At 53.1% G+C, this 24,257-nt stretch overlaps 2 protein-coding genes across 11 annotated transcripts in view; one reads left to right on the plus strand and one right to left on the minus strand.

Annotated features, from left to right (window-relative positions):
- The first annotated feature begins 152 nt into the window (after positions 1–152).
- Positions 153–5,224, plus strand: LOC120956946 (uncharacterized). 3 transcript variants are annotated; one of them, XM_040378790.2, is made up of 5 exons: positions 153–258; positions 1,029–1,970; positions 2,269–2,539; positions 2,613–3,149; positions 3,214–5,224. In XM_040378790.2, the coding sequence occupies exons 2-5, from the start codon at positions 1,851–1,853 to the stop codon at positions 4,395–4,397; spliced, it is 2,112 nt and encodes a 703-aa protein (XP_040234724.2). In that variant the 5' UTR covers positions 153–258; positions 1,029–1,850; the 3' UTR covers positions 4,398–5,224. The 3 variants fall into 3 exon arrangements, with proteins under 3 accessions (XP_040234724.2, XP_040234725.2, XP_040234726.2); XM_040378791.2 differs by lacking the exon at positions 153–258 and adding an exon at positions 359–409; XM_040378792.2 differs by lacking the exon at positions 153–258 and adding an exon at positions 410–496.
- Positions 4,499–24,257, minus strand: part of LOC120956942 (low-density lipoprotein receptor-related protein 1) — an 81,233-nt gene continuing 61,474 nt past the window's right edge. For 7 of the 8 annotated variants that reach the window (XM_040378782.2, XM_040378781.2, XM_049608737.1 and 4 more), the window contains exons 3-15: positions 21,214–21,327; positions 20,575–21,105; positions 19,313–20,495; positions 19,023–19,235; positions 17,892–18,953; positions 15,785–17,812; positions 15,502–15,709; positions 9,753–15,412; positions 8,203–9,671; positions 7,273–8,115; positions 6,676–7,207; positions 6,489–6,609; positions 4,499–6,416 (exon numbers count right to left, since the gene is read on the minus strand). In XM_040378782.2, the coding sequence (XP_040234716.2) occupies positions 6,231–6,416; positions 6,489–6,609; positions 6,676–7,207; positions 7,273–8,115; positions 8,203–9,671; positions 9,753–15,412; positions 15,502–15,709; positions 15,785–17,812; positions 17,892–18,953; positions 19,023–19,235; positions 19,313–20,495; positions 20,575–21,105; positions 21,214–21,327 (14,150 nt within the window). In that variant the 3' untranslated portion in view covers positions 4,499–6,230. The remainder of the gene's footprint in view (positions 6,417–6,488; positions 6,610–6,675; positions 7,208–7,272; positions 8,116–8,202; positions 9,672–9,752; positions 15,413–15,501; positions 15,710–15,784; positions 17,813–17,891; positions 18,954–19,022; positions 19,236–19,312; positions 20,496–20,574; positions 21,106–21,213; positions 21,328–24,257) is intronic. The other variant, XM_040378787.2, reaches the window with a different exon arrangement.

Genomic DNA, 24,257 nt, shown 5'->3' on the forward strand with positions numbered 1-24,257 from the left:
TTCCTCCCTCTTCCTCCCAAGAAGGGTTGGCTGGTTGCACACCCTTCGCACGTACCGCGCATGATTGTGGTTACTATGTTGCTATTTCAACACACCCTCCCACCCCTCCGACGACATCTTTCTATTCCCAAACACCACACTGCTGGTCCATCTTTCGCTCGGTGCGGTTCTGTCAGGAAACCAGAAGCGGAAAAAGTGGCGTCGTGTGAGCTCAGGTGGAAAAATCGCCGTAGCTGTTGCGTGCCGTGATGCGTGCGTGTAAGTTAATTCCATTCGTTTGGCGTGTTTTAGTTGCGTAGAACCCCGTGCAGGCTGGATGCTTATGCGTTATCGTGAACGGTGCTGGTAGAGCATTCCCCCCCCCCCAACCCCATTTGGTAGGAAATTTGTCAACAAATACCAAAAAAGGGTGAGAGCAGCTATAAATGTAGAATGCTGTGGAAGGAAAATACCGTGTGTTGTGTTGTGTGTGTATTCTGAAGCAAAAGTGTGGAAGGTAAATGTGACGAACAACCTCAAACGAATACGCAAGGAAAGCGAAAGCATTTTTGCAATTTGTGCACTTTTTCTTATCGATCATTAGTTGCAGCAAATAAGAAGCGTCCAGTACTTTCGTTGGATTATATTTTTATGATCGGCCAATCAAAACCCCTTGATGCCAGGGGAGAGCGGAGAAGGCCCCCTGGTGGGGGTGGTTTTTGTTTTGATTCGGTTTTTGCAATGACGACTCGATGCACACCTGATGATAGTACGGAACCAATCGTAACAGCTGTTTTGTGTGGTGAATTTAAAAAAAGAAACGTTTTATGATTGTGCTCTGTGGGCTTTTTGATAACCCAGCATGAGCATTGTTGTGAAATCGGCAAACAGTAGCTGAAACGAAGCAAGGCGCAAAATGTTGGCGGGAACGCTACACTCACAGCCGACGACACCCCGTCGACACGTGCAAAGCCTCGCTTCGGCCGCCCGCTCGGCGACAATGCGTTCAAGGCGCGCTTTCTCACAAAGGGTTTGTTTTATCATTCCAGATAAGCGATAGCGCATCGACGGACACGGACACATTGAAAATCAGCTGACCGACGTGGAGTTCGCTGCCGGTCGCGAGACAAGGTCTCTTCACCCTCATTTCGTTGCGGTTTGTCGGCCCGAGCAAGCTGCACTTGAGTTTCATCTAGTGGGCAGTGATTCCAGATCCTGGTCATTCCAGATCCCCCCCCCCCCCCCCTCTGGATAGTGAGTGTGTGGTGCAGTGGCACACTTGATTATGTAAAGCCGAAACGTGTTTGACCACCAGAAGTGTGTGTGTGTGTGTGTTTATGTCCACACATCGGTCGGTGCATCAGTGTGAACTATTAGCCGCTTAAACAATCACCGGCCGAGATTAACTCTTTCAAGGGCTGGGCGGAGAAGGCGAAAAGAGGTCACTGACGGCGGCGGCGACGATGACACTTTTTTTTCGTAAGCAGAGGGCCGCGCGTGACAGTGGCAACATCAAATAATCCAAACCCAGTCTGTGGTTCCGCCTGTGCGTGCGTGTGATAATGCAATTGGGGCCAAAGTGCGCACGATTTAAGGGTTCGGGCGGAATCGGAAACGCGAACGTGCGACGAGTGTAGTGTTGGCTGGCAATGTGTGCTGTACTGTACGCACAAGCAAGGGAATTACAAACACTACAACCCCAGTGACCAGTGACGAAATCGGGAGGAAACGAATCATATTGGAAAACGAAACCGAAGCAAGAAAAAAAATACGCAAACAAAATCTCCTCCATTGTAATATGCAGTGCCACGTGAGTTGCAGCGAGTTCGTGCACCGTCTAATCTACAGAGATTGCTGCTGCTGAATCAGCCATGGCGGATAGAAACGGAAACATGAAGGGATTCCAGCTACAGCAACAGCAGACTCAGCGTACCAAAGCACCCGACGGAGGCTGGGGATGGATGGTCGTATTTGCCTACGGGCTCGCCAACGTAAGTAGCAGCCCAAATGCGGCTTATCGCGAACGGATACGGAAGCTTTTGCGCGTGTCCGCTGAGCCGCGAGTCACGAGCAGGTGAATCCCTCGGATTTGCTTATCGAGTGACGGGCGGGTTTTTAATTTTACATTCGTGTCTTGTCTTGGTTACGCGCTAACACCACATGTCTGCTAACGCCTACTTAGTGACGCGCGTGCACTAAGCAAACAGCAAGCCCCCCGCCCGCGTGAAAGATATCCAAAATGCCAGTGCAACTGTCTCACCTGTCTTTCCGTTTCGATCCGCACAACAGATTATGATCGTGCCGGTGTTGCAAAGTTTTGGGCTAATCTTCCGCGACACCTTCCGGGAGATCGACATTTCGGCCACGAAAGCGTCGATCATCATCAATTTGGCTTCCGCCGTCGGGATGGCGCTCGGTTTGTTCAACGGTCCGCTGCTACGACGGTACGGCTTCCGGAAGCTGGCCGTTGCCGGTGGGTTCCTGTTTTCCGCCGGCCTCATGCTCACCTCCTCGGCCGTACATTTCGCGCACTTCATCATTACGTACAGTATTATATCATGTGCGTATTACGATTTGTCATTTAAATATGGAAAAAGATGTCATCAACAGTCATCAACTCTCCCTTTTTGCAGCTCTCGGGATGGGATTCTGCAACTCGTCCTTCTCGCTCGCACTAAACACATACTTCGTGGTGCGCCGTAACAAGGCGGCCGGCATTGCGATGACCATCACCGGGCTCGGGCCGATACTCCTGCCCCAGTTGGTGTCCCTGCTGCTCACGCTGTACGGTGCCCGGTACTGTCTGCTGATTATCGGTGCACTGGCCACCCATATCATTGCTGGTGCGTTGCTACTCCAGCCCGTTAAGTGGCATACCTTGCCCGCACAGTCGCCGCCACCATCCGATCAGCAGGACGCAATGTTGGCCTGCCCTCCGCTTCCGGAGGTAAAAATCGTCCCAATCGAGTTCGGTGCCGATGACGGCGCCGATGAAGCGAAGGAAGAGGACGAGTTTCTCGAGAAGGGCAGCTACATCGATCACGATCTCGATGCGCAAAGTGTTTACGGGTTCGAGCTGACCTCACAGATACGGCAGCGGGAATCGTTCTCCCAACCGCCGGGAGGTTTCATATCCGCTGCACCCAGAATTCAGCGAGCGAAAAGTGAAGGTAAGAGAGATTTGCCTTCGTGGATGTCAAATTCATTGTTTAATCGAACTTCTTCTCGGCACAGTTCTTGCACCCGCTCAGCAGTGTGCGTTGGAGACGCGCTCGCTCAAGGTGGAATCATCCACCGCCCGCCCGTTACGCTGGTTCCAGTCGGGATCGGCAGAGAGTGTCCATCTCGGCAGCTCGCTCACCATGTGGGACGATCGTAACTCGTCGCTTACGCTGGCCGAGGAGACGCAATCACAGCAGCAGCGACGTCCATCGCAGCGGCGCTTTTCGAGCTACATCAATGTACGGTTTTCGCCGCTGCCAAAGCGTTGGTTCGAGGGATCGGCCGACACGGTCAATCTCGGCAGTTCGATGAAAATCTTCGACGAACGGTACGCCGGACCACGGCGCGGTTCCCTCGGTAGCGGCGTTGCACTGGGTGGTGGTGGTGGTAAGCTACCGGCACTCAGCGAAAACCAGGGCCTTACCGATGAGGCCACCCATCTGCCGACGATCGTGCGGCAGCTCGAAAATACCAAAGATACCTCACCGCCAAACGATCGGCCCGCTGCTGGGGGCGGTAAGACGGACGGATTCTTTGCCAAAGTGGTCCACCTGTTTGACCTGACGCTGCTGCAGGATAAAGTGTACCTGAACATGATGCTGGGCATGTCGATAGCGGTGTTTGCGGAGATTAACTTCTCCCTGCTGACGCCGTTCATCCTGGGCGATCTCGGGTACAGCACGGAGCAGATCGCCTCGATCATGTCGACGCTGGCGTTGGCCGATCTGCTGTTCCGCTTCATCAGCCCGTTCGTGGGCGACTACCTGAAGCTGACCCCGCGCATCATGTACATGATAGCGCTGGCGATGCTGATCGTGACGCGGTTTAGCATCCTGCTCGCCCGATCCTACGACGAGATGGTGCTCGTAGCGTTCGGGCTGGGCGTCGCCAAGGGCGTGCGATCGGTGTACATGAGCCTGGTCATACCGAGCTACATACCGCTCAAGCGGTTGCCGTCCGCCTCCAGCATACAGATGACCACCAACGGGATCGTGCTGATGACGATCGGGCCGTGCGTGGGGCTGCTGCGCGACTGGACCGGCAGCTACTCGAAGAGCATCATTCTCATCAACGGATTCACGATAGTGACGCTGCTCATGTGGAGCGCCGAGCTGATCTACGTGCATCGGTGTCAAAACCGTGCCAAACAGAAAGTACCTCCCACCGACAAGGGACCGACGATTGTTGTTTCTTGATATTTGCAAGCTACATCGCGCCGAAAGTGTGTTCTCAACAGTGCTGTAACAATAAAACTAAAAAAAAACCTCTACCTACCGCAGTCAATGCAAAACAAAGCTTTTAAAAATTACAGTCTTTATATTTTTTTCTTAACATTTTCTGTCCACTTCCGTTCCGTCCACAGGCGCGTAACGGGCAGCAATGAGAGCTGTACAGGATCGCTGCATCGCGGTTAGCGATATCGGATAACGAACGATATTGATTCGCACGCAAGCTTCCGTTACGCCACGTATTCGTTTAAATTTTAAAACCACAAGCTGCTTAACCGACACAATTAATACACGTTATCAGCGGGTGGTGGGGGGATGAAATCTTGCGTTGCCTTTGAAATGTCCCCACCTCGTTACACACTCACATACTTTGTATTATTTTGCTATTTCGTGCGCGAACGATCATGACGGACGCGCACCACATTGCGCAAACATGGCGCAAAGACAAATTGTTTACTCGCGTACTACTATCTAAGGTTTGGTTTCCTCAGTGCGCTCGCTTTTAGATAACTTTTCGTGACGCAGGTGACGAATGATGATTGTTCGCTTTAGCATGTTTGCATTTTGCTTTTATTAAGCTAGTATCAAAATGCATGCTTTATGTTTTGCTTTCGCTAAGTGCCACCTCCTCCCCCACTCCCCATTCGTAACAGCCGTGTAGTAACAACACAATCTCTATAGCGGCCTTAGTACACTACACTACAATTCGGTTACACCTTCCGTCTCTCACCATGTGTTAATGCATTTTTGCGTGTTTAGTTACGGCAAAAAGAAGTAAAACAAACACAATACCACAACAGCCATTTTTAGTATTAAAAAAAATAATATAATCCTACTGATTTGTTCACTTTTTCCTCTCCTTTCTTCCTAGCGTATATGTATGCGGCTGCGGCACCTTTTTATCTATTATCTAGCGCGCTGCCTCGTTTACTAAGCGTGCGTGCGTGTGTGTGTGTAATCGTGTAAAGCGAGAGATACGATTAAACAAAAACAATTAACTGTACAAACACACTCTCTTCCGGCTTGCCCGTCGTCTCGCCAGTATCGTTGTATTATTATTTGTCGATCGATGCATATTATTGTGCAAACCAATTCACAACAACGGTTGCACATTTTTTCTTCTGACTTTCTCTCTCTTTTTGTCTATGGCGTTGCACATCGCACACAACATTCGGTTATTCGGTTGCACATTACGTTCGTTTCAATTAGCTTAACTATGTCTATTATTGTTAGTGTCTTGAGTGTTTTTTTTTTCTCTGCTGCCTCAAGGATGGCGAATAATTCAAAATAAAGCTCTTCCGATGCCTCGTTTCTTACTTGCTGATGCTGGTGATAAGCTGTTGAAAATAATAATAAAAACACTAAAATCAAGTGTCTGGCTCGAAAGCGGGAAAAAGAGGAAGAGAGAGAGCCAATCGTTTCTCTTCTATCAGGCTTATTGTAAACGTTTCTACCCTGCCCCTGTCTGTTTCGACACATTTTGCTTGCACCCTTGGGTGGTTGTCTTAGGAATTAAACTTAACCATGGAACGTTAAATACAAAATCATTTCATTAAAGCTCGTGGTGATGCGATTTTCGTTTGAGTTTTGTGGCTTCTGCTATAGCCGTGTCAGTTGACGTTGAGGAAAAACGGGTTACTTAAACAATTAGTACCCTGTCCCCCTGTCTCCCAGGGCCTGGCGTTGCGCTTTAGTAGCTAGCGTGCTGCGGTGGCATTCCTGCCTGCGCGACGGTTTTCAACGACGGTGTGTGTCGTTTTAAAATCGTCGCTTCAGCAGCTGCTACTATTTTGTTTTGCATCATAACAAATCGGCCGCGATCGTGTCCTCCTGGGGATGCTGCAGCAGACCCTTCTTCTCCTCCGGTGCCGTGGAGCTGGTGGTCAGCAGCGGATGTGCACTGTTGCCCGCGATCGTTGACGAGTCGCTGTGCACGTTCACGCTGCCGGCATACATCTGTTCGTATACCGGATTGCCAAAGTGAACCTGTGCCAAAAAGAAGGAAAGAGCAACCGTTGAATCGATCCATTTCGGATCCGGAAATTTACCGCCACCTACCTTATCGTCCTCGTGCACGAATGCGGGTCCTTCGTCGGCATCGCCCAGGTACATTGGGTTCGTTATTTCCACATTGTCTGTGAGGCGCGCGTGCAGGAACGGCTGTCCGGTGCGTCTTCTTCTGTGGCGAAACGAAATCGGTATTAGCACGGCTGGAACCATTTGGTTGTCGATTCGGAAACGTTACCTTAGCCCGTAGATGGTACCGCCGAAGCCGGCCGCCACGATCAGTATGACAAACAGCGCGATCGCAAGCACCGACAGGGTGTAGCTCGAATCGTTCGATTCCATACGCTCGAGCTCGCTGAGCGAAACCACCTGCTGGCAGGGATAGGGAACGGGGTTGTCGTCGCAGATGCACTCGTTAATCGAGCTGCCCTCGATGCAGGTACCGCACTCGCCGACACAGCGCGGCGGTAGGTCGCATTTCTTGCCCGTCCATTCGCCGATGCACACGCACGACGGGATGTAGGTAACGTTGGACGAGAAGAAGCCGAGATCCAGCTGGCAGATGCCATTGTTCATGCAGTACCGGTTGCAGGGGTTGAGGTACATGACGTAATTTTCGCAATGCTCGCCCGCGTACTGCATCGTGCAGTTGCAAATCGGTTTACCGCGAACCTCCAAGCAGTGTCCGCCGTTGTTGCAGCTGTAGGAACCGCACGAACTGGACGGTGGATGTGCGGAAGGTTCCGTAGTCGGTCGTATGGTAGAACAATCTGAGAAAATTACACAAAAAAATATTGAAAAACCACAACCTTCTCGATAGCAGCACAACACTTACAGCTTGGGCGTGTTCCTTCCGGCAGTTCGCACAGATCGTGCTCACAGTACGGGCCTTCGTATCCCTGCCGGCACTTGCAGTATGGCCGCTCGCCCGGCACACAGTCTCCGCCGTTCCGGCACAGATCTGCACACTGGCGCAGCTGGCACCGCTCGCCGTACGTATTTTCCGGGCAGCTGCACTTTGCCGCACCCCGCTCGATCGTACACTCGCCACCGTTCTCGCAGAACTCCGTGCACACGTTCTTTTCGCAGTTCCGGCCCACGTACCCTTCCGCGCACAGGCACTGGCTGCGGTCCGTGGTCGTCTTGCGACACACGCCACCATTTTCGCACCGCAAATTCGAACAGTGCTCGCACTGCTCTCCCGTGTAGCCGACCGGGCAGCTGCAGCTAAGCGAGCCTCCGTCGCGCTGCACGATCGTGCAGTTGCCCCCATTGTGGCAGTAGCGTTGGCATTTGTTCGTCGAGATGTCGCACCGCTTGCCCGTCCACTGCGGCAGACACGTGCACTGCGGCTCTCCGTTAACGAGCTCGCAGAAGCCCTTGTTCTTGCAGTAGCCGGAGCAGATGTAATGGTCGCAGTACTTGCCATCGAAGCTGGCCGAGCACTTGCACTTCTGCTGGCCGTCCGTGTCGATGAAACAGGTCCCATTGTTGCAGTGCAGCTTGCATTCTGGCGCTTGGGCCGGCAGATCAAGACACTCCTTCACTTCACCCCGCTCGTCGAACACTATTCGGGGCCGGGCGTCCGGACAGACGCAGGCACGCTTCAGCCGACTTACCGTGGAAAGCAAGCAAACGGTCGAATTGTGGCACGGCGATATAATGCATGGATTGGGAACTGAAAGTAGAAAAGTGGAAATGAATATTGGCGATTGCGTAAATAATTTTGCAACTCTCTCGCTCTCTCGCTCTCTCTCTTTCTTACCACTACGATCGTGTTTCAATGGATGAATAAAGTGCACGTCCGACGAACGATACCCGGCCAAACCACCGGCACCGCGGGCCTCCTCGTTCATGTACGTTCCATTGTCCCGGCCGTACTTGTTCAGCTTCAGAATGTTCTGGTTGTACAGTATCACGTACACGCTGTCCTCGAACACATCGAGCAGCTTCGGTTTGGAGTAATCGTGCAGCTCGGCGATCACGTGTCGATCGCCGCCGGTCAGCAGCAGGCACGTTTCGATGGTCGACTTCCTGTAATCGGCCCAGTACAACCGTTTCGTGGTCGTATCGATGGCCAACCCGGACGCCCACTCAACGTTCGTGTGCACCAGCTTCTGCTTGCCCCGTCCGTCCATTCCCGAGCTGATGATCGTTTCCATGATCGACCACACCATCATTCCGCTCACCGGATCGACGACCAGATCGATCGGATGCTTACCGGTAGCGGTCAGCGTCGTGTGGTTGGTGCCGTTGAAGCTCATCACGAAAATGTTGCTGCGCTTTTTGTTGATCACATACAGCCGCTCGGTCAGCCAGTCGCACGCGATCGCGATCGGATGGATTTCATCGTCCTTCAGCACCACCGACGAGTGTTTGCCGTCGAGCGTCTTAATCCGGTCGTACGACGGAGGAGCCGGTGCGGGCCCCAGACCCCGGCGAACGATCTTCCGCTTATCGACCGGCGGCGAGCGTGAGTAATCGCCCCCATCCTTGACCGTCGTGTCCATCAGTATCTTGTTGATGCTCGTGTCGTAGCTGTCGATCCAGAAGAGCGTGATGTTGTGGCGCGTGATGGCAAAATCGAACCGATCGATCTTGAGCGAGGACGTCTGCAGGTACCCCATAACCGGTGTGTCCGCGTAGAGGCTGCGGAAATCCGACTCCGACGCAACGAGCAGTATGCCCTGCTCGTCCACCGCAACGCAGGTCGCATTGCGGCCCGGGCCACCCTTCACGTAGCCCTCCGCACAGCGACAGGTGTAGTGTCCCTTCTTCTCAATACAGAGCTGACTGCACGCCCCGAACCCGCAGCCCGTCTTGATGCAGCCGATCTCGTCCGACTCGTCCAAGCAGTGGGGCGTTTGGTCGCAGCGCAGTGCAATGTCGATGCACTTCGAGTCGCTGTTGCAGCGGAACGAGTTCGGCGGACACTTGTGGCAGAGGGCACTCTTTTCGTCGCTATTGTCGCCACAGTCGTCCTTGTTGTCGCACATCAAGCTCTTCCGTATGCAGTTACGGTTGGCACAGCGGAAGGCCCGTTTGTTGCAGCCGTGCTCCTTGCAGTATTCGCCCATTTCGTCCGAATTGTCCAGACAGTCGTCGATGCCGTCGCAAACCCAGCTGCTCAGGATACACTTGCCGTTGTTGCACCGATACTCGCCCTCCTGGCATTCGCAGTCCTCCTCGTCCGACTCGTCGATACAGTCGTTATCACCGTCGCATTTGAATTTGCTGCAAGTAAAATGAACACGAGCGTGGGACAGGTTAAAAAGCATTGAATTGATTTTACAAACCGTCCCAACCATTACTTACTTGCTGATGCAGGCCGGATGGCTCTTGCACTTGAACTGCTCCGCACTGCACGTCACGTTGCAGTTCTCCTCGTCACTGTGGTCGGCACAGTTGAACTCGTTGTCGCAGCGTCGAATGCCGCGTATGCAGTGCCCGTCGCGGCACCGGAACTCCGACTCGGAACAGTTGCGCAGCTCGCAGTTCAGCTCGTCCGAGTTATCGCCACAATCGTTCTCGAAATCGCACCGCCACCGTCCCGGGATGCACTTGGAATTGTTGCACCGGAAGCTCGTCGGTTCGCACGTGATCGCTTCCGGCTTTTGGCAGTTCTCCGTTTCATCCTCCCCGTTCGCACAGTCCTTCTCGTCGTCGCACAGCCACGACTGGGGAATGCAGCGGCCCTCGCTGCAGCGGAACTCGTGCTCGGGACAGGTGGTGGCCGGGCCACAGACCTGCTCGTCCGACCCGTCGTGACAGTCCGGCACGTTGTCGCACACCCACGTGCGGTCGATGCACCGGCCACCGTTGGCGCACCGGAACTGGGTGGCGGTACAGTTCTTCGGCTCACAGTTCTGCTCGTCCTCCCCGTTCGGGCAGTTGACCTCTTCGTCGCAGCGCCGGGCACCCTCGATACAGAAGCCGCTCGTGTTTTTCGCCGCCGACGGGCCACACTTAAAGTGCGAGCTGAAGCACTCGAACCGATCGCAGTCGCGCTCGTCCGACAGATCGCCGCACTGGTCGACGCCGTCACAGATTTGGCTCGGATTAATGCACCGCTTGTTGAGGCACTGGAACTGTCCGGCTTCGCAGGTGAACGTGGGGCAGTTCGGCGGTTCGTCACTACCGTCGCCGCAGTCGTCCTGCTTGTCGCAGCGCCAGTAGAACGGAATGCACTTGAACGTGGTGCGGCACTGGAAGTGTGCGGCCGAGCAGTTGGCCGCACAACTTTTGCCGTCCGCCGTCAGGATGAAGTTGTCCGGGCACAGGCACCGATAGCCGGGCGGGTCGGGCGAGAGCACGCACAACGTTTGGCAGCCGGCCGTATCGCACGGGTTCACCTCGGGCTGCAGCTGGCGGTAGTAATGGTAGACGCGAATGTCCATCGGCCGATGGATGGTGTTGATAAGCGTGCCGCACCCGTCGCCCCGGAACTTGTGGCAGTACTCGATCGACTTCGAGTCCAGATCCGACCAGTAGATGCGATCCTCCCACACGGCAATGGCAAACACGTGGTGCAGGTTCAGCGTGGGCTGGCGCGCACGCGACAGCAGGATGCGCACGTTCTGCCCATCCAGATCGCTGACGGCGATGTAGTCCTCCCGTGCGTCACCCCAAAACAGCTGGTTCGTTTCGAAGCTGATCGTGAGTGCGTTCGGCCAGCCGAGCTGCTCCTTGATCAGGATCGTCTGGTTGCTTCCATCCATACCCGCCCGTCCAATGTGCGGCTGGTCGCCCCAGTCCGTCCAGTACATGTATCGCCGGTACGGATCTAGCGCAATCGCGCGCGGTTTCTGCAGCTCCTTATTGATCAGCACCCGCCGGTAGCGTCCGTCCAGCTTGGACACCTCGATCGTATCGAGACCCTTATCGCACCAGTACAAATTGCGTCCCACCCAGTCGACCGCCAAGCCTTCCGGGTTTTTCAGATTCGTTCGATGGATCACCTCGACGGGGCGATTTTCCTCCCCCGATTCGCACATGCGCTTAACGGTCGTGACAGTGCGCGTCACATCCGACCAGTAGTAACACTCGTCCTTCCAGTCAAAGTCGAGCGTGATGGCGTTGGTCAGATTGTGGGCCAAGATCGTCATACCGCCGCTCAGATCCACCTCACGCAGGTAGTATCGGTTCGAGAAGATGAGCTTCGGTGGTAGGATGTGCCTGCCTTCGGCACGGCACGTATCGTTGTCACGCAGCACAAACCCGTCCAGACACGTGCAGTGGTACGATCCGTGCGTGTTGACGCACGTTTGGGTGCAGGGGCGCGGCTGCTGCTCCATACACTCGTCTACATCCACGCACAGATGCTTGTCGTTCACGTTCACCCGGAAACCCTTCCGGCAGACGCACTCATACCCTACCGGACGATCTTCGCACTCGTGCGCGCACAGATCTGGGATCATCTCGCACTCATTGACCTGGCACGACTTCTCGTCGCTCCAATCGCCACAGTCGTTCGCACCGTCGCACAGCATGTTGCTCGTGATGCAGGCGCCGCTCTCACAGCGGAACAGATCCGGCCCGGCGCAGATCAGCGTCGTATTGCGGCACAACCGTATGTCCTCGTCCGACCCGTCCGCACAGTCATCGTTCACGTTGCAGGTGAGGTTGCGCTCGATGCATCGGCCATTGTTGCAGCGGAAATGATCCGGCTCCACGCACAGATGGTCGTCCACACCGGCTCCCTCCTCTTCGTCGTACCCATCGTCGCCCTCCTTGCAGTACAGCGGCTCGTCCGAACCGTCCACACAGTCCTGCTCACCATCGCACACGTGCAGCAGACTGATGCACTCTCCGTTCTTGCACGTGAACGACGTCTTGTCGCACTCGTTCACCATCATCTCGTCACAGCCCATCTCATCGTCCTGCGTGGCGCCGCAATCGACCTCGCCGTCGCAGACCCACTTCTGCGGGATGCACCGGTTCGTGGTCGGACACTGGAATTCCGTCTCCGGACAGTCGCGCCTCGAACAGTGATCGCCCTCGTCCGACCCATCGGCACAGTCCGGATGGCCGTCACACTGCCAGCTGTTTGAGATGCACTCGGACGTGTTGGTGCACTTGAACTGGTTCGGTTTGCAGTGCTTGACGCATGCCAGCTCGTCCGAGCTCAGACCGCCGCCGGTCGCATCGGTACAGTCGTCCTCGTCGTCGCAGCGCCACGACTGCGGTATGCAGCGCCCGTTTGCGCACAAAAACTTATCCTCCGGACAGGTCGGGATGGCCGTGGGACAGTCCTGCTCGTCCGAGTTGTCCCAGCAATCGTTCTCGCCGTCGCAGCGCCACGTCGGCATGTAGCAGCCGGTCGTGTTGGCGCAGTTGACGAACCCTTCCGTGCAGTTGCGCATCACCGGGCAGCCGATCTCGTCCGACACGTCCTTACAGTCGGGCTCGTAGTCACAGCGCATCGACTTCACGATGCACTGGCCGTCCGTACAGCGGAAGTGCGTTGCGTTATTGCAGCTGCATCCTACCTCGTCGCTTCCATCGCCGCAGTTCTGTATGTGGTTGCACTGCTGGTTCTTCGGAATGCAGCGCGCATTGTTGCAGCGGAAAAAGCCGTCCGGACAGGGCCGGTGAGCACAAAACGTCACCAGCTCATCCGACCCATCCAAACAGTTCTTGACACCGTCGCACGTCAGGTGAAACGGTATGCAGTTGCCATTGGTGCAGCTGAACTCGGACGACGAGCAGTTGCTCACCGACTTCGGAATGCAGCGCTGCCCATCGGCCGCCAGCACACCCTGCGTGCAGTGACATTCCACCTTGCCAGCTGCATCGATTAGGCACACATCTTCGCAGAACCCGTTCATCACCTGGCACGGATCGGCCGAGCATTCTTTGTCGATTTGCTGCACCGCCACGATTCCCATAGGTTGGGCGATATCGCGGCGCAGCAGCACAATGTCGCTGCCGGAGTATTTGTTCGCTCGAATAACCGCGTGCACGGTTAGATCCGTCCAGAAGAGTAAATCCCCGAACACGGCCAGCGCAAACGGATGCTTGGGCGTGGAGTGAGCCAGCACCACCCGGTGCTTTCCGTCGTAATCGGTACGCTCGACCTTGTCCAGCAGTGCGTCGGCCCAGTAAAGCTTGCGCGCTTGGTAATCGAGCGTCAGCGCGTTCGGCATTTGGATGTCGCTCGTGATGATGCTTTCCAACCCATAGCCGGACGGGTAGGCACGCTGTATGGAGGCAGCGTGCTGGTTCCAGTTGGTCCAGTACACCATCGCCAGGCATGGCTCGACGGCAATCCCGCGCGGTTTGTCCGTCGCCCGTAGCTTTATTACATCCTGCACCAGCTCCGCATTGGCAGCTGGATCCGTGAGGGATGCGTTGTTCAGATCAAGCGATCGTATGGCAGCCTCGTTGTTCGACGTCCAAAACAGCACACGGGTAAGCACGTTAAATGCCAACCCTTCCACGGTTAGCTGCTTCGTCACGATGCGTCGATGGTTCGTGCCATTGAAAAACACGCAATTGATCGTGCTGTGATCGATGTCGGAGTAGAAAATGAGCTGCTGCTCGTAGTCGTAGCTCAATGCTATGGTGTTCTTCAAGTAGGACGAATTCTTGATCTCCGGAATGGGCCCGTTAATGTTGTTCGCGTCCGTCATGTGTATACTTTCGATGGCCGATTGGCGGGAAAAGATTAAAAAGTTTTCATACGGCTCACACGTCTTCAAATCGGCGGAGGAGATTTTACCATGCGAGCAGGCACAAATGGGATGCGTACCGTTGAACAGGCACAGCTCTTGGCAGCCTCCGTTTGACACGCCGCACGCGTTCGTTTTACTTTGCTTGCGGCTAGAGAATACCTTGATGTCTTTCAACGACGACACCTCTAACGCTTCCACGACACTGCGGTAGTTGAAGATGTTGCTCAAGCCCGCCTCGTAGATGTTGCCGCGCGAATCTGCCCAGTAGATGCTGTCACCGAACAGGTCGAGCGATTTCGGATTGTGCGAGGTACCGTTCAGCAGCAAGCGTTTCAAGTTACCATCGTAGTCTACCTTCCAGATCGTGTCGGTGCTTGTTTCGCACCAATACACCACCTGATTATCGAGATCCAGTGCAAGATCGCTTATGGCGGAGGAGCGATTCACCAGGATAAAGTTACCCGAACCGTCCAAACCCATGCGACCGATCGTACCGCGGGTTACGTAGAACAGATACCCCTGAATCGGATCGATTGCCAGCAGCTGCGGACTTTCCACGTCAGAGGCGACCACGTACCGTAGCGTTCCGTTCAGGCGAGCCACCTCAATCAGGTTGCGCTTCTGATCGGTCCAGTAAATGTTCTCCGCTACCCAATCGATCGCAATTCCCCCCAGCCAGTCGAGTGTGCTGCCATCGACCACCTGCTCGAAGTTGCTGATGATTACCTCCCTTGCGCTGCCGTCACGCTTGATGCGCGTGATTGATCCGCGGTCGGTATCGGCAATGTACACGTAATCATGCGCCACATCGAAGTCAATGCTGGTTGCTAACGAAATTTGCTGCAGCGGACCAAGGGATTCACGATTGCGCAAGGAGCCGGTGCTTTCGTCCGACGAGGATAGCGCAATACCCTTCAGCTGATGGCCCACGGAGTACACCAAAATGTCATCCAGTCCTATGCATCGCCAGGGATTCCGTGGATCGCTCCTGTACCCAATCGCACAGCGACACACGTGGCTTTGCGCGGACACGGGAATGCACAAATGTTCGCAACCGGTTCCGGCCGATTTGTCGTTTCGCTTCTGGCACGAGTTGGTGCCACTCTGCGCCCCGGGATGGTACATGCGGATTGCGTTCAGCCCGCTTGTGTTGTTCCGCACGGAGACAGGATTTTGGCATAGATTTTTGTTACACCGCATAATGCGACCATCGTGGTTATCGTCGTAATAGATCGAATCGCGGTAAATCGTAATCGTACTAATTGGATGGTTGTCTTCGTGCGGCGCAAGAACTTGAATGATCTGTTGACGAGGAAATATAAACAGACAGAGGAGAAATTGGTCTGGTTAGTTCAAAATTAGTTCAAAATGAGCGTTCCAGCAACACTTACCTTGCCACTTCCGATGTCGTAGTAGTTGATTTCGCCCGCATTTGATGAAATGTAGTACAACCGATTGGTTTCGAAATCTAACGCCAAGCTATCGATCGGGTGGAAAGTTGAATTGCTGATCAGCTGACGCTCGGAACCATCCATTCGGCTGGCATAAAGCTCGTAAAGTTTCGGCACTTCGCTCATCGTTGCAAAGTACATCATGCCTCTGGTGGAGATAGAACAGAAAACCCCCACATTTGTTCAGCCAATTGTGCTACCATTGTTAATATACTCTCCTTACCTTGTCGGATAGACAACGAGACTGTTCACCACGGACAAACCGTCTGCAATTTCCGTCACAAATTCGCCATTCAGATTGCTCACCATGATGCGGCTGTGCGTTTCATTGCCGGTGGAAAAGTAGAGCAGCTTTGAGATCCAATCCACAGCAAAGCCGAGCGAGTTGGAAATATCCGTATCGAGAATGGTTTCGATCGGGCCCGTCGCCAATCCGGATGATTTTATTTCGTTCAGCTGTATGTCGTTCCAGTACAACCTCGCCGCACTGATATCGTAGTCCAGTACGGCCGGCTGCACAACTTGCGTCTGGTGGCTGATAGTCGGAATCGTGTAGTGGGCTGGTTGTTGCAGATCGACGCCCCGAATTTCAGTCAGCACCACAAACAGTAGTATCTCCTCATTCGGCACACACTGCCTTCGGTCCTCGTGCAGGCGCATAACGTGCGGACAGGCGCACTCGTGACGCGATCCAACGCTAAGCAGGCACAGATGAGAGCAGCCTCCATTGTTATCGGCGCAGGGATTCGGCTGCGTGTTGGGTTGTCGGCTGGAGTGCAGAATTTGAATTCCAAACGGTTGGCTCTGCGTTTTCTGTATCACATTTACGTCCGTGCCGTTCCATTTGTTCGCCCGGATGACGGAGTACGTCCGCCAGTCCGTCCAGTAGACGTAGTTGTCGAACACGGTAATACTGAATGGGTGGGCCAGCACACCCTGATCCTTGATCACCAGATGGTGATCCTGGCCGTCGTAGGTAATGGTGTGGATTGAATCCGACCGTGCATCAATCCAGTACACTCGCCTTGGAATGTAGTCCAGCGCGATTCCATTCGGCCAACCTCCGTCCGAACCGACGTACTTGATTACCGTGCGATTCTCGCCGGCCATTGTGCAGCGTTCCAGCCGGGGCGAACCCTCCTCCCAGTCCGTCCAGAAGAGGACACCTTCCATCGGATCGAGAGCGATCGCACGGGGGTTTACCATGTCCCCGGCGACAAGCGTTCTTCGGAAGCTTCCATTGGTTTTGGCCACCTCGATCTGATCGAGATTGGAATCGATCCAGTAGATGTTCATTCCAATCCAATCGACCGCAAGTCCTTCGGCCGTCGACAGGCCAGATTGAACTACCGCTTCGACATTGCTCAAAGTGTCGTTCCTCAGTGTGCCGCGATAGATCTTGTCATCCATCACGTCCGACCAGAAGATCTGGACGGATTCGTTGCGGTAAAGGAAGTCTAATGCAATTGTGTTGCGCAACGACGTGTAGAAGCTTCGCACTCCAAGTGTGTTCAGATCAACGCCGAGAATCTCCTGCCGATTGCTAAATATGACGTACGGCGAATCACCGTTGTTGCTGCGGCATGTAAACTTGTCGTACATCAGCGTGTAGCCTTCGACGCACCCACAGCGATAGTGCGTCCCTGCTTTCGTGCAAATCTGTGAGCAAGTGCCCCAATTATCACAGGCATGATCGTGACCACAGTCACGCCCATTCGGTTGCAGAAATAGATGAGCCGGACAGGAGCATATCAGACCCTCCGGTGCATTATGGCACGCGTGCGAACAGTCGTTGGGAGCATCGCACAGTTTCTCTGCACAGCGAAAGCCTTCGTCCGTGCCATCGGGACAGTCCGTGCGACCGTTGCACAGTTGTGTCACTTTTATGCACTGGTTTGTAACCCTGCACAGCCGATCAGGATGATGGCAGACCATCGTTTCGTTGAACGGTGCAAACTCCATGCGTTGGCATACACGGTTATAGTTTTCTTCGCACTGCTTATCCAAACCGCACACTATTCTAAGATCCTGCCTGCAAAGATCCTTCAGCTCTGGTTCCGAGCGAACCGGAACGCTGGATTGGGTGGTTCCGTTCGATCCAGCCTTATGCAGCTTGTCACACTCGTGGAATGCATTTAAACAGTTGAGTTTCGGGTCACACATTAGCGAACGATCGATGCAACCATGCGGACTGCAGAAAAACTCATTTACACCACAGTCCACATCGCACTGTGATTCGTCGGATTTGTCACTAAAGTAAGGTAAAGAGAGAAAGCAGTGGAACATGTGAAAGGACATATGCTCTTGGATCAAAACGTCCGCCAACTTACCCACAGTTGTCAACTCCATCGCACAGAAACTCAAACGGCACACAGGCACTGTTCTTACACTCAAACTCTGGACATTTGTGGCAGTGCTCTGGCTCGTCCGAGCTGTCATTCGGCCCACAGTCGAGATGTCGATCGCACACCCACGTGTTCGGTATGCATCGATGGCTGACCTCACACTGAAAGAAGTGCTCGCTGCACGTTTTGTTCGGGCAGTTGATGTAATCTTCATCACTCTCGTCAATGCAGTCCACCGAACCGTCGCAAACGTGCGACCGGCTAATGCACCGCTGCTCGTCACACTTAAAGTTGCGCTCCAGATCGCAGTTGGGATCGCAGGGCCCGTCCGGTGTGGTTTCCTCATCACTGCCATCCTCGCAGTCGCGATCACCGTCACAGGTGTACTTAATCTCGATACAGTCAATCTTGTTGCGGCACAAGAAATGTGTGCTATTGTTACAGGATGCCAGCGAGTGCTGCAAATCGAACGGCACACAAGCGACAGGCTTTCCTTCGCTGGACAGTGACAGCACCTGTCCATCTTCACACTTGCAGCTGGCAACGGCTACCGGAGTATTCAGACAGATTCCCGGACAATCGATCTCGCATGCATTTCGTCCATTTCCACCGTACTGGGTGAGATTGTCGAAAATCTTTAGCCCCACCACTTGAGGTTTCTCTATCGTAATTGTTTCCAGCAAATGGGGATCGCTTAAGTTTAGCTTTTCGATGTGTCCCTTTACATTGTCGGCGAAGTAAAGCAACTGACGGTGGACGGCTAGAGCGACGGGGAATTGATTCTGTGATCGTCCGTCGAAGAGCAGCACTCGGTTGCTTCCGTCTAGGTTGATGCTTTCGATGAAACTAAGCCGTGCGTCGCACCAGTACAGTCGCTTCTGGATCATGTCTATCGAAAGCCCCGTTGGCCATTCGATTGGACGTTCCTTGCTGCTCACCAACAGTTCCGGCTGAGTTCCATTCATCCAGGCACGATCGATACGTCCACTGGGAACTGACCACGACGACCAGTACATCCAGCCTTGCTTTGGATCCACCACAATAGACCTTTGAAACGAGAAGAGGAGATTATTAACGTTTTTTTGTGATTTTCGATTTGCATGACCAATAACTTACTTGGGTGCATAAAGCTGTCGCAGAACGGTGTAGCGCATTCGCTTTGGACCTAGCTTGATGACCGAGATGTGGTTTCTGTCCGAATCGGTCCAAAAGATGTTGTTTCCCAACCAGTCATAGGAAATGCCGTCACACGATCCAGGACTTTCCAGCAGCAGCTCTCGCTGCGTGCCGTCCAGCTTCTGTGCCTCGATGCGAAACGATGGCTTGTCTCTAGAAGGAGGCGTGGCGTAAGAAAAGCATACATTTTATTAATTTGCCATTCATGCTACACCGATGCCGTTACGTACATAACGCCGTGAGAGAAGAAGATGAGCTGATCCTCTACGTGGTAGTCGAAGGTGATGTGCGGGCCCAGGTCTGTGATCGGAACGATCGCTTCCTGCGACTTGATGCCAACGGCAAACCCTCGGATCATGGCCGGATTCGATTTGGCGTACAGTAGAAACGTTGGCCGTTTGATCAGCACACATTGCGACTTTGTCTTTAGCCGGTAGCCCGGCGAACACATGCACTGTGCAATCGCTACACCGATCTTCTTCCACACCGGTATGCACAGTTGATCACAGCCACCGTTCTGGATGCGGCACGGATGCGCCACTTCCGGCTGCTTTTGGCGATGGAACACGTGCAAATGCACGGCATGTGGTGCGTTCGGGACGATCACTCTTGCCTCTCCCGTAGTACCATTCAGCGCGACAATGCTACCATTCTGCCAGGACGCGAGATAGATCGTTCGCTCGAACACATCGAGCGCGTACAGCATCTGGAAGTTGAACAGGAACTGGGTGCTTCGTTTGGGAAACCAACGGCCACTGCCATCGTAGTTCACACGCTGCACCGTATCGAGATGCGTGTCCACCCAGTACACGTGTTGCATCACCAGATCGAGGGCGATGTCAAGCGGGGTGATGATTTTGTTGAGCACGATCGAGGTTCGGTTCGTACCGTCGAGCAGCGATCGTTCGATGCTCACGTCGCCGCTGCCCCACTTGGAAAAGAACAGAAACCCTTTGGTGGGATCGAGAGCCATCCGGCGTGGCCGCAGCACCTCCGATAAGGCCTCCACGATGATCGCACAGTGTACCATCTGGGGCGAACAGACGAAGATAATTTCGCGCTGCTGGTCCAGATAGTACCAGTTGCCCGACACCCAGTCGAGCCGAATGTCGACGATGTCCTCGAGATTGGGAAAAAGATCCGGGCGCGGCATAACCCAGCTGTGTGAGGTGTTGTCTACGCTGTAGCACTCCAGCAGCGATTTACCGTCGATACGGGCTAGACAAAACGTGCGATTTCGATGCACCATTTCCATCGCTCGGATGCGTGGGTTCGGTTGCTTGAGATATTCCTCCTCAACGGTTTCATTTGTGGGAAAGTTTCCAGCCAGCACACTGGTTCTGTTGCTAATGGACACTTTTTTTACCTTGTTGAAAGTGGTGAAGAACAGGGAAGCTGGCTCGTCCTTGGGCACTGTTGGATGGTTGGATGTTTATCTAAATTACCTCAACGGCTCTACACGATCGACTGAGAAAACAGTGTCTATACTTACAGTTGACAGCGGTGCACGTGTTGCCCTGCCTCACATACCCGGTAGTACAACTGCACTGGTACGCTCCGGGTTGATTTTTACACATCTGATCGCACAGACCCTCGATCTGGCACTCGTCGAAGTCTTCGCAAACGCTCCCATTCGGCTGACTATCCTTGGCACAGAAACATCTCGCTCCCTCGGACGTCAGCCGACAGTCGTAGGAACACTTGAGCGCATCGCACGCACTCGTCGGTGCGCTGGCCGTTGCCGTGTCGTTGCTGGAACAGTTCAGCTCGTCGTTGCTGCAATCCCACGCCCCATCACAAAACCGATCGATCTCCAGACACTTGCCATCGCTGCAAAGGGCCTGCGTCGGGAGACACTTTGTGTGCGCCCGGCACAGCTGGGGATCCTCGTCCGACACGTCCACCATGTCGTACTTCTCGACCAGCCCACAGTCGACGTCACCGTCGCACGTCCAATCGTGCGGGATGCACCGATTGGACACCGTGCAGTGAAACATACCTTCGTTGCACGCATGTGCTTTATCTGCGCGTTGTGCATGCGTGTGCGAGGAAAGATGAGAAACGTTTGTGGTTGGCCATTTGATCGCAGGCTGGTATTACAGGATATGGTACGTAAGCAAGCGCTACTTACCACAACCGACTTCATCCGAGCCGTCCGAACAGTCGGCGGAAGTATCGCAACGCCAGAGGGCCGGTATACATTTGCCATCCATCACGCACGTGAATTGCGACTGCGAACAGGTGACTGGAAACAGAGAAACGAAAATGAAGATAAAAGATGACATCCTATTGTCATATTTGATTCTTTCCATCACTGGAGAATGGCTTTATGATACGGGTTTTCCCTCTCTGTATGATTATAAAGACAATGTGATCGCCCCGTTTGTCTCAGATGGTACACTAGCGCGTTCCAATTGTGGTGGCCTAATCGAGTATATGCATGTCTGATGAGTGTGAGTGATCGTGCAGGAAGGGCGAAACGAACCACCAGGCGCATCCATCGCTCTTGCGAAAAGCCAAAAAAATAACCATCAAGTGCTGTGCATGGGCGGCCGTGCCATGAAACAATAGAACGGAGTTGTACGTTCAAAGATTGTTTAGCGTACACGCACCACGGTACTATTTTGGCAATGGTTCAAAAAAGCAATCAATCAATAGGCACCGTTGCTACTCTGGCGGAACAATTACACGTAAAGCGCTCTATTCAACGTGATTCAATTTGCAAGCTCGTTTTCCACCCTCTTTTTCAACTCGATGGAATGTCACCGGTCATTTGAAGCCTGTGTGTGTGTGCTTCTACGTTGAAGCATGCATGAATCGGTTCTGCCACTGCACGGCCGAATTAATACTAATAAAAAACCGCCCTCAAGCGCGACTGATTGAATCAATCCCAATTGCATATCACTGCTTTATTTGCAATTTATATTTGATTCACTTTGATTGACGTTCGACCACTACCACGCGCCATTTCAGATCGAAACGCCATCCATTATCTCATCGCCCGCAGCCCACAGATTCAGCGATACGTCGGTCGTCCTCAGGAAAACGGCCCAAGTCCACTGTTGTGCCACCATCCCGAAACACTACATTGTGTGCCGTGTCATCCTTCTCCCTCCGTGATTGGACTTTTTGTGTGCCGGCCGACCCCCCCCTCCCCCCAGCCATTAAAAGTGGACCAGTTTATTTTATTTCATTTCTTCGCCTCTTCAACCATCCGTTAACGATCTCTGGCCACTTTACGTGCTCTCTCTCTCTCACTCTCTCTTCTCGTCTGCTCTGCCTCACTCAATAGGGGGGAAAATCCAAATTGATGACGCGGTTCGGGCTGTGTTTGAAGTACTAATTGTTTTGCATTTTTGAACTCATTTCTCTTGTGGCGCGCGAGTGTCTGTTAGTTTAGCTACTCTGTTTTTTTTATTACTTTTTTGGCCTGGAGCACTTTTATTTGAGTACGTTTAATTCATTTTCGTGCGAGAGTGCCTTCATATTATCGCGCTTTATTTGTGCTACATATATTTTCCATTTAGTGTACCGCCATCATCTCGTGTACGGCACGGAACTGTGATGGTTGCACTGTTTTGGGGCCGTTTGTTTTTTGCATGGCGGTCCATGTGTGTCTGTTGCTGACAGTGATTTATTTCTCGTTGGTAGAGGTCGATTATGCACAAGTGGAGGGAATTTTTAAGCGGGAGTATGAGTGTAGAAGAATCAGGAAGCATAATTTGACTTCGAAATGTTGTTGATTCTTATGACAAAGCCCATGACGCTTCAGAAAGCTTTATAAATCAAGCATGTTTTGAGTTTAAATAATGAAACGAAACATTATCGTCAGAATAAAGCGCAATTAGCCATATGTAAATCAATAATGCTAATGCAATCACCACAGATCCTGCCCATGCTGGCTGGAGCAGTGTTAAGTGGTGGCACTTTTCTCAGCAATTCACCACAGTCATTTTGTGTGCTTTGGGCTTCATCTATAATTAATAGTAGACGACTACTTCGGAGCAGCATCGTTCTGAATCGGATATGATACCGAAGCTGTTTCTGCGTCTGCTGTTGATAGGTGTATTACGGAACGAAAGGTTTTGTGATCCAGCAGAAAACCAGAGCCAACGCTAACCCAGATGTTTATAGCCGGAAGAACACCGCACGAACGGGGGAAAGGTTCACAAGCTTGCTTAATTTCCTTAAGATCACACAACGTCTTCTTAGCAGCACCGTGGACGACGTTGTTCCCGAGACACAGGTCAATACTCCTCCCGGGCTCTCGTCGTGTAGGGCATGTTTGCACAGTGGTATGTTTTGTTGTGCGTGTATCGAGCAATTACAGTGGCACACTGACAAACGCTCCAGCCCGTGGCGCTCTAAACAGACCGCGGCTGTGTGTGTGTGTACAAAGCAATTAGTAAACGACCACGGCAGCACCGATGGACACAATCGGTACCGTCCATCTCCTATGCTTCAGTGTTCACCATGTTCACCTATTGTTTACACAGCAAATTACTACCACTACGGGCGAGTGTTGACGCCAAGCTGGAGATACCCTGGGAAGTAGTTTATCCACACAATTTATTCTCCCGGAGTAGAAATGATTCTTTCGCTCTGTGCCTCCCCGAGCGCGCAAGCAAATGCTCGTGGCAATTATTTTGCGGGTCAAGTATCATCATTCGCAGCCGCTCACTCGTAACAGGCTCGTTAAGGTTAAGTTACGGCAGGAAGATGAAGATGTTTGCAACAGCTCATTAGAACTGCGCGCTAAGTTGCTTCATAATTAGTGCGATGGTTCGATTATTAAGACATTTAAATTTGCATCCACTCGAACCGAATGCACTTGAGGAGTTTTAGGTCAGCCCACAATGTTGCGAACATTTCACTGCTTCCCATCGTAATGAGCAAGTTGGCAGACCGTATTGAATACAAAGTGCGTGCAAACAGCTGCTAGAATCGTACTATTATTGCTTCTATTTTGCGTAGCCGTACCGTTTGATTGGAACGACCGAGCCGAACGGCGCTGCGAATACTGTTGGGAGATCGTAATGATGAGCATGGCATCGCATCTTAAACGTCCGAAACGTCTAAATGACATTTGAAAATACCAGAAGCCTCAGGAGCGGGAGCGAACACGAGCCATCCGAAGACAGACGGGACGAATTAGACAGTCTGAGCACGTCGACA

This window comes from Anopheles coluzzii, chromosome 3 (genome assembly GCF_943734685.1).
Source record: "Anopheles coluzzii chromosome 3, AcolN3, whole genome shotgun sequence".
In the NCBI taxonomy this organism is placed as follows: domain Eukaryota; kingdom Metazoa; phylum Arthropoda; class Insecta; order Diptera; family Culicidae; genus Anopheles; species Anopheles coluzzii.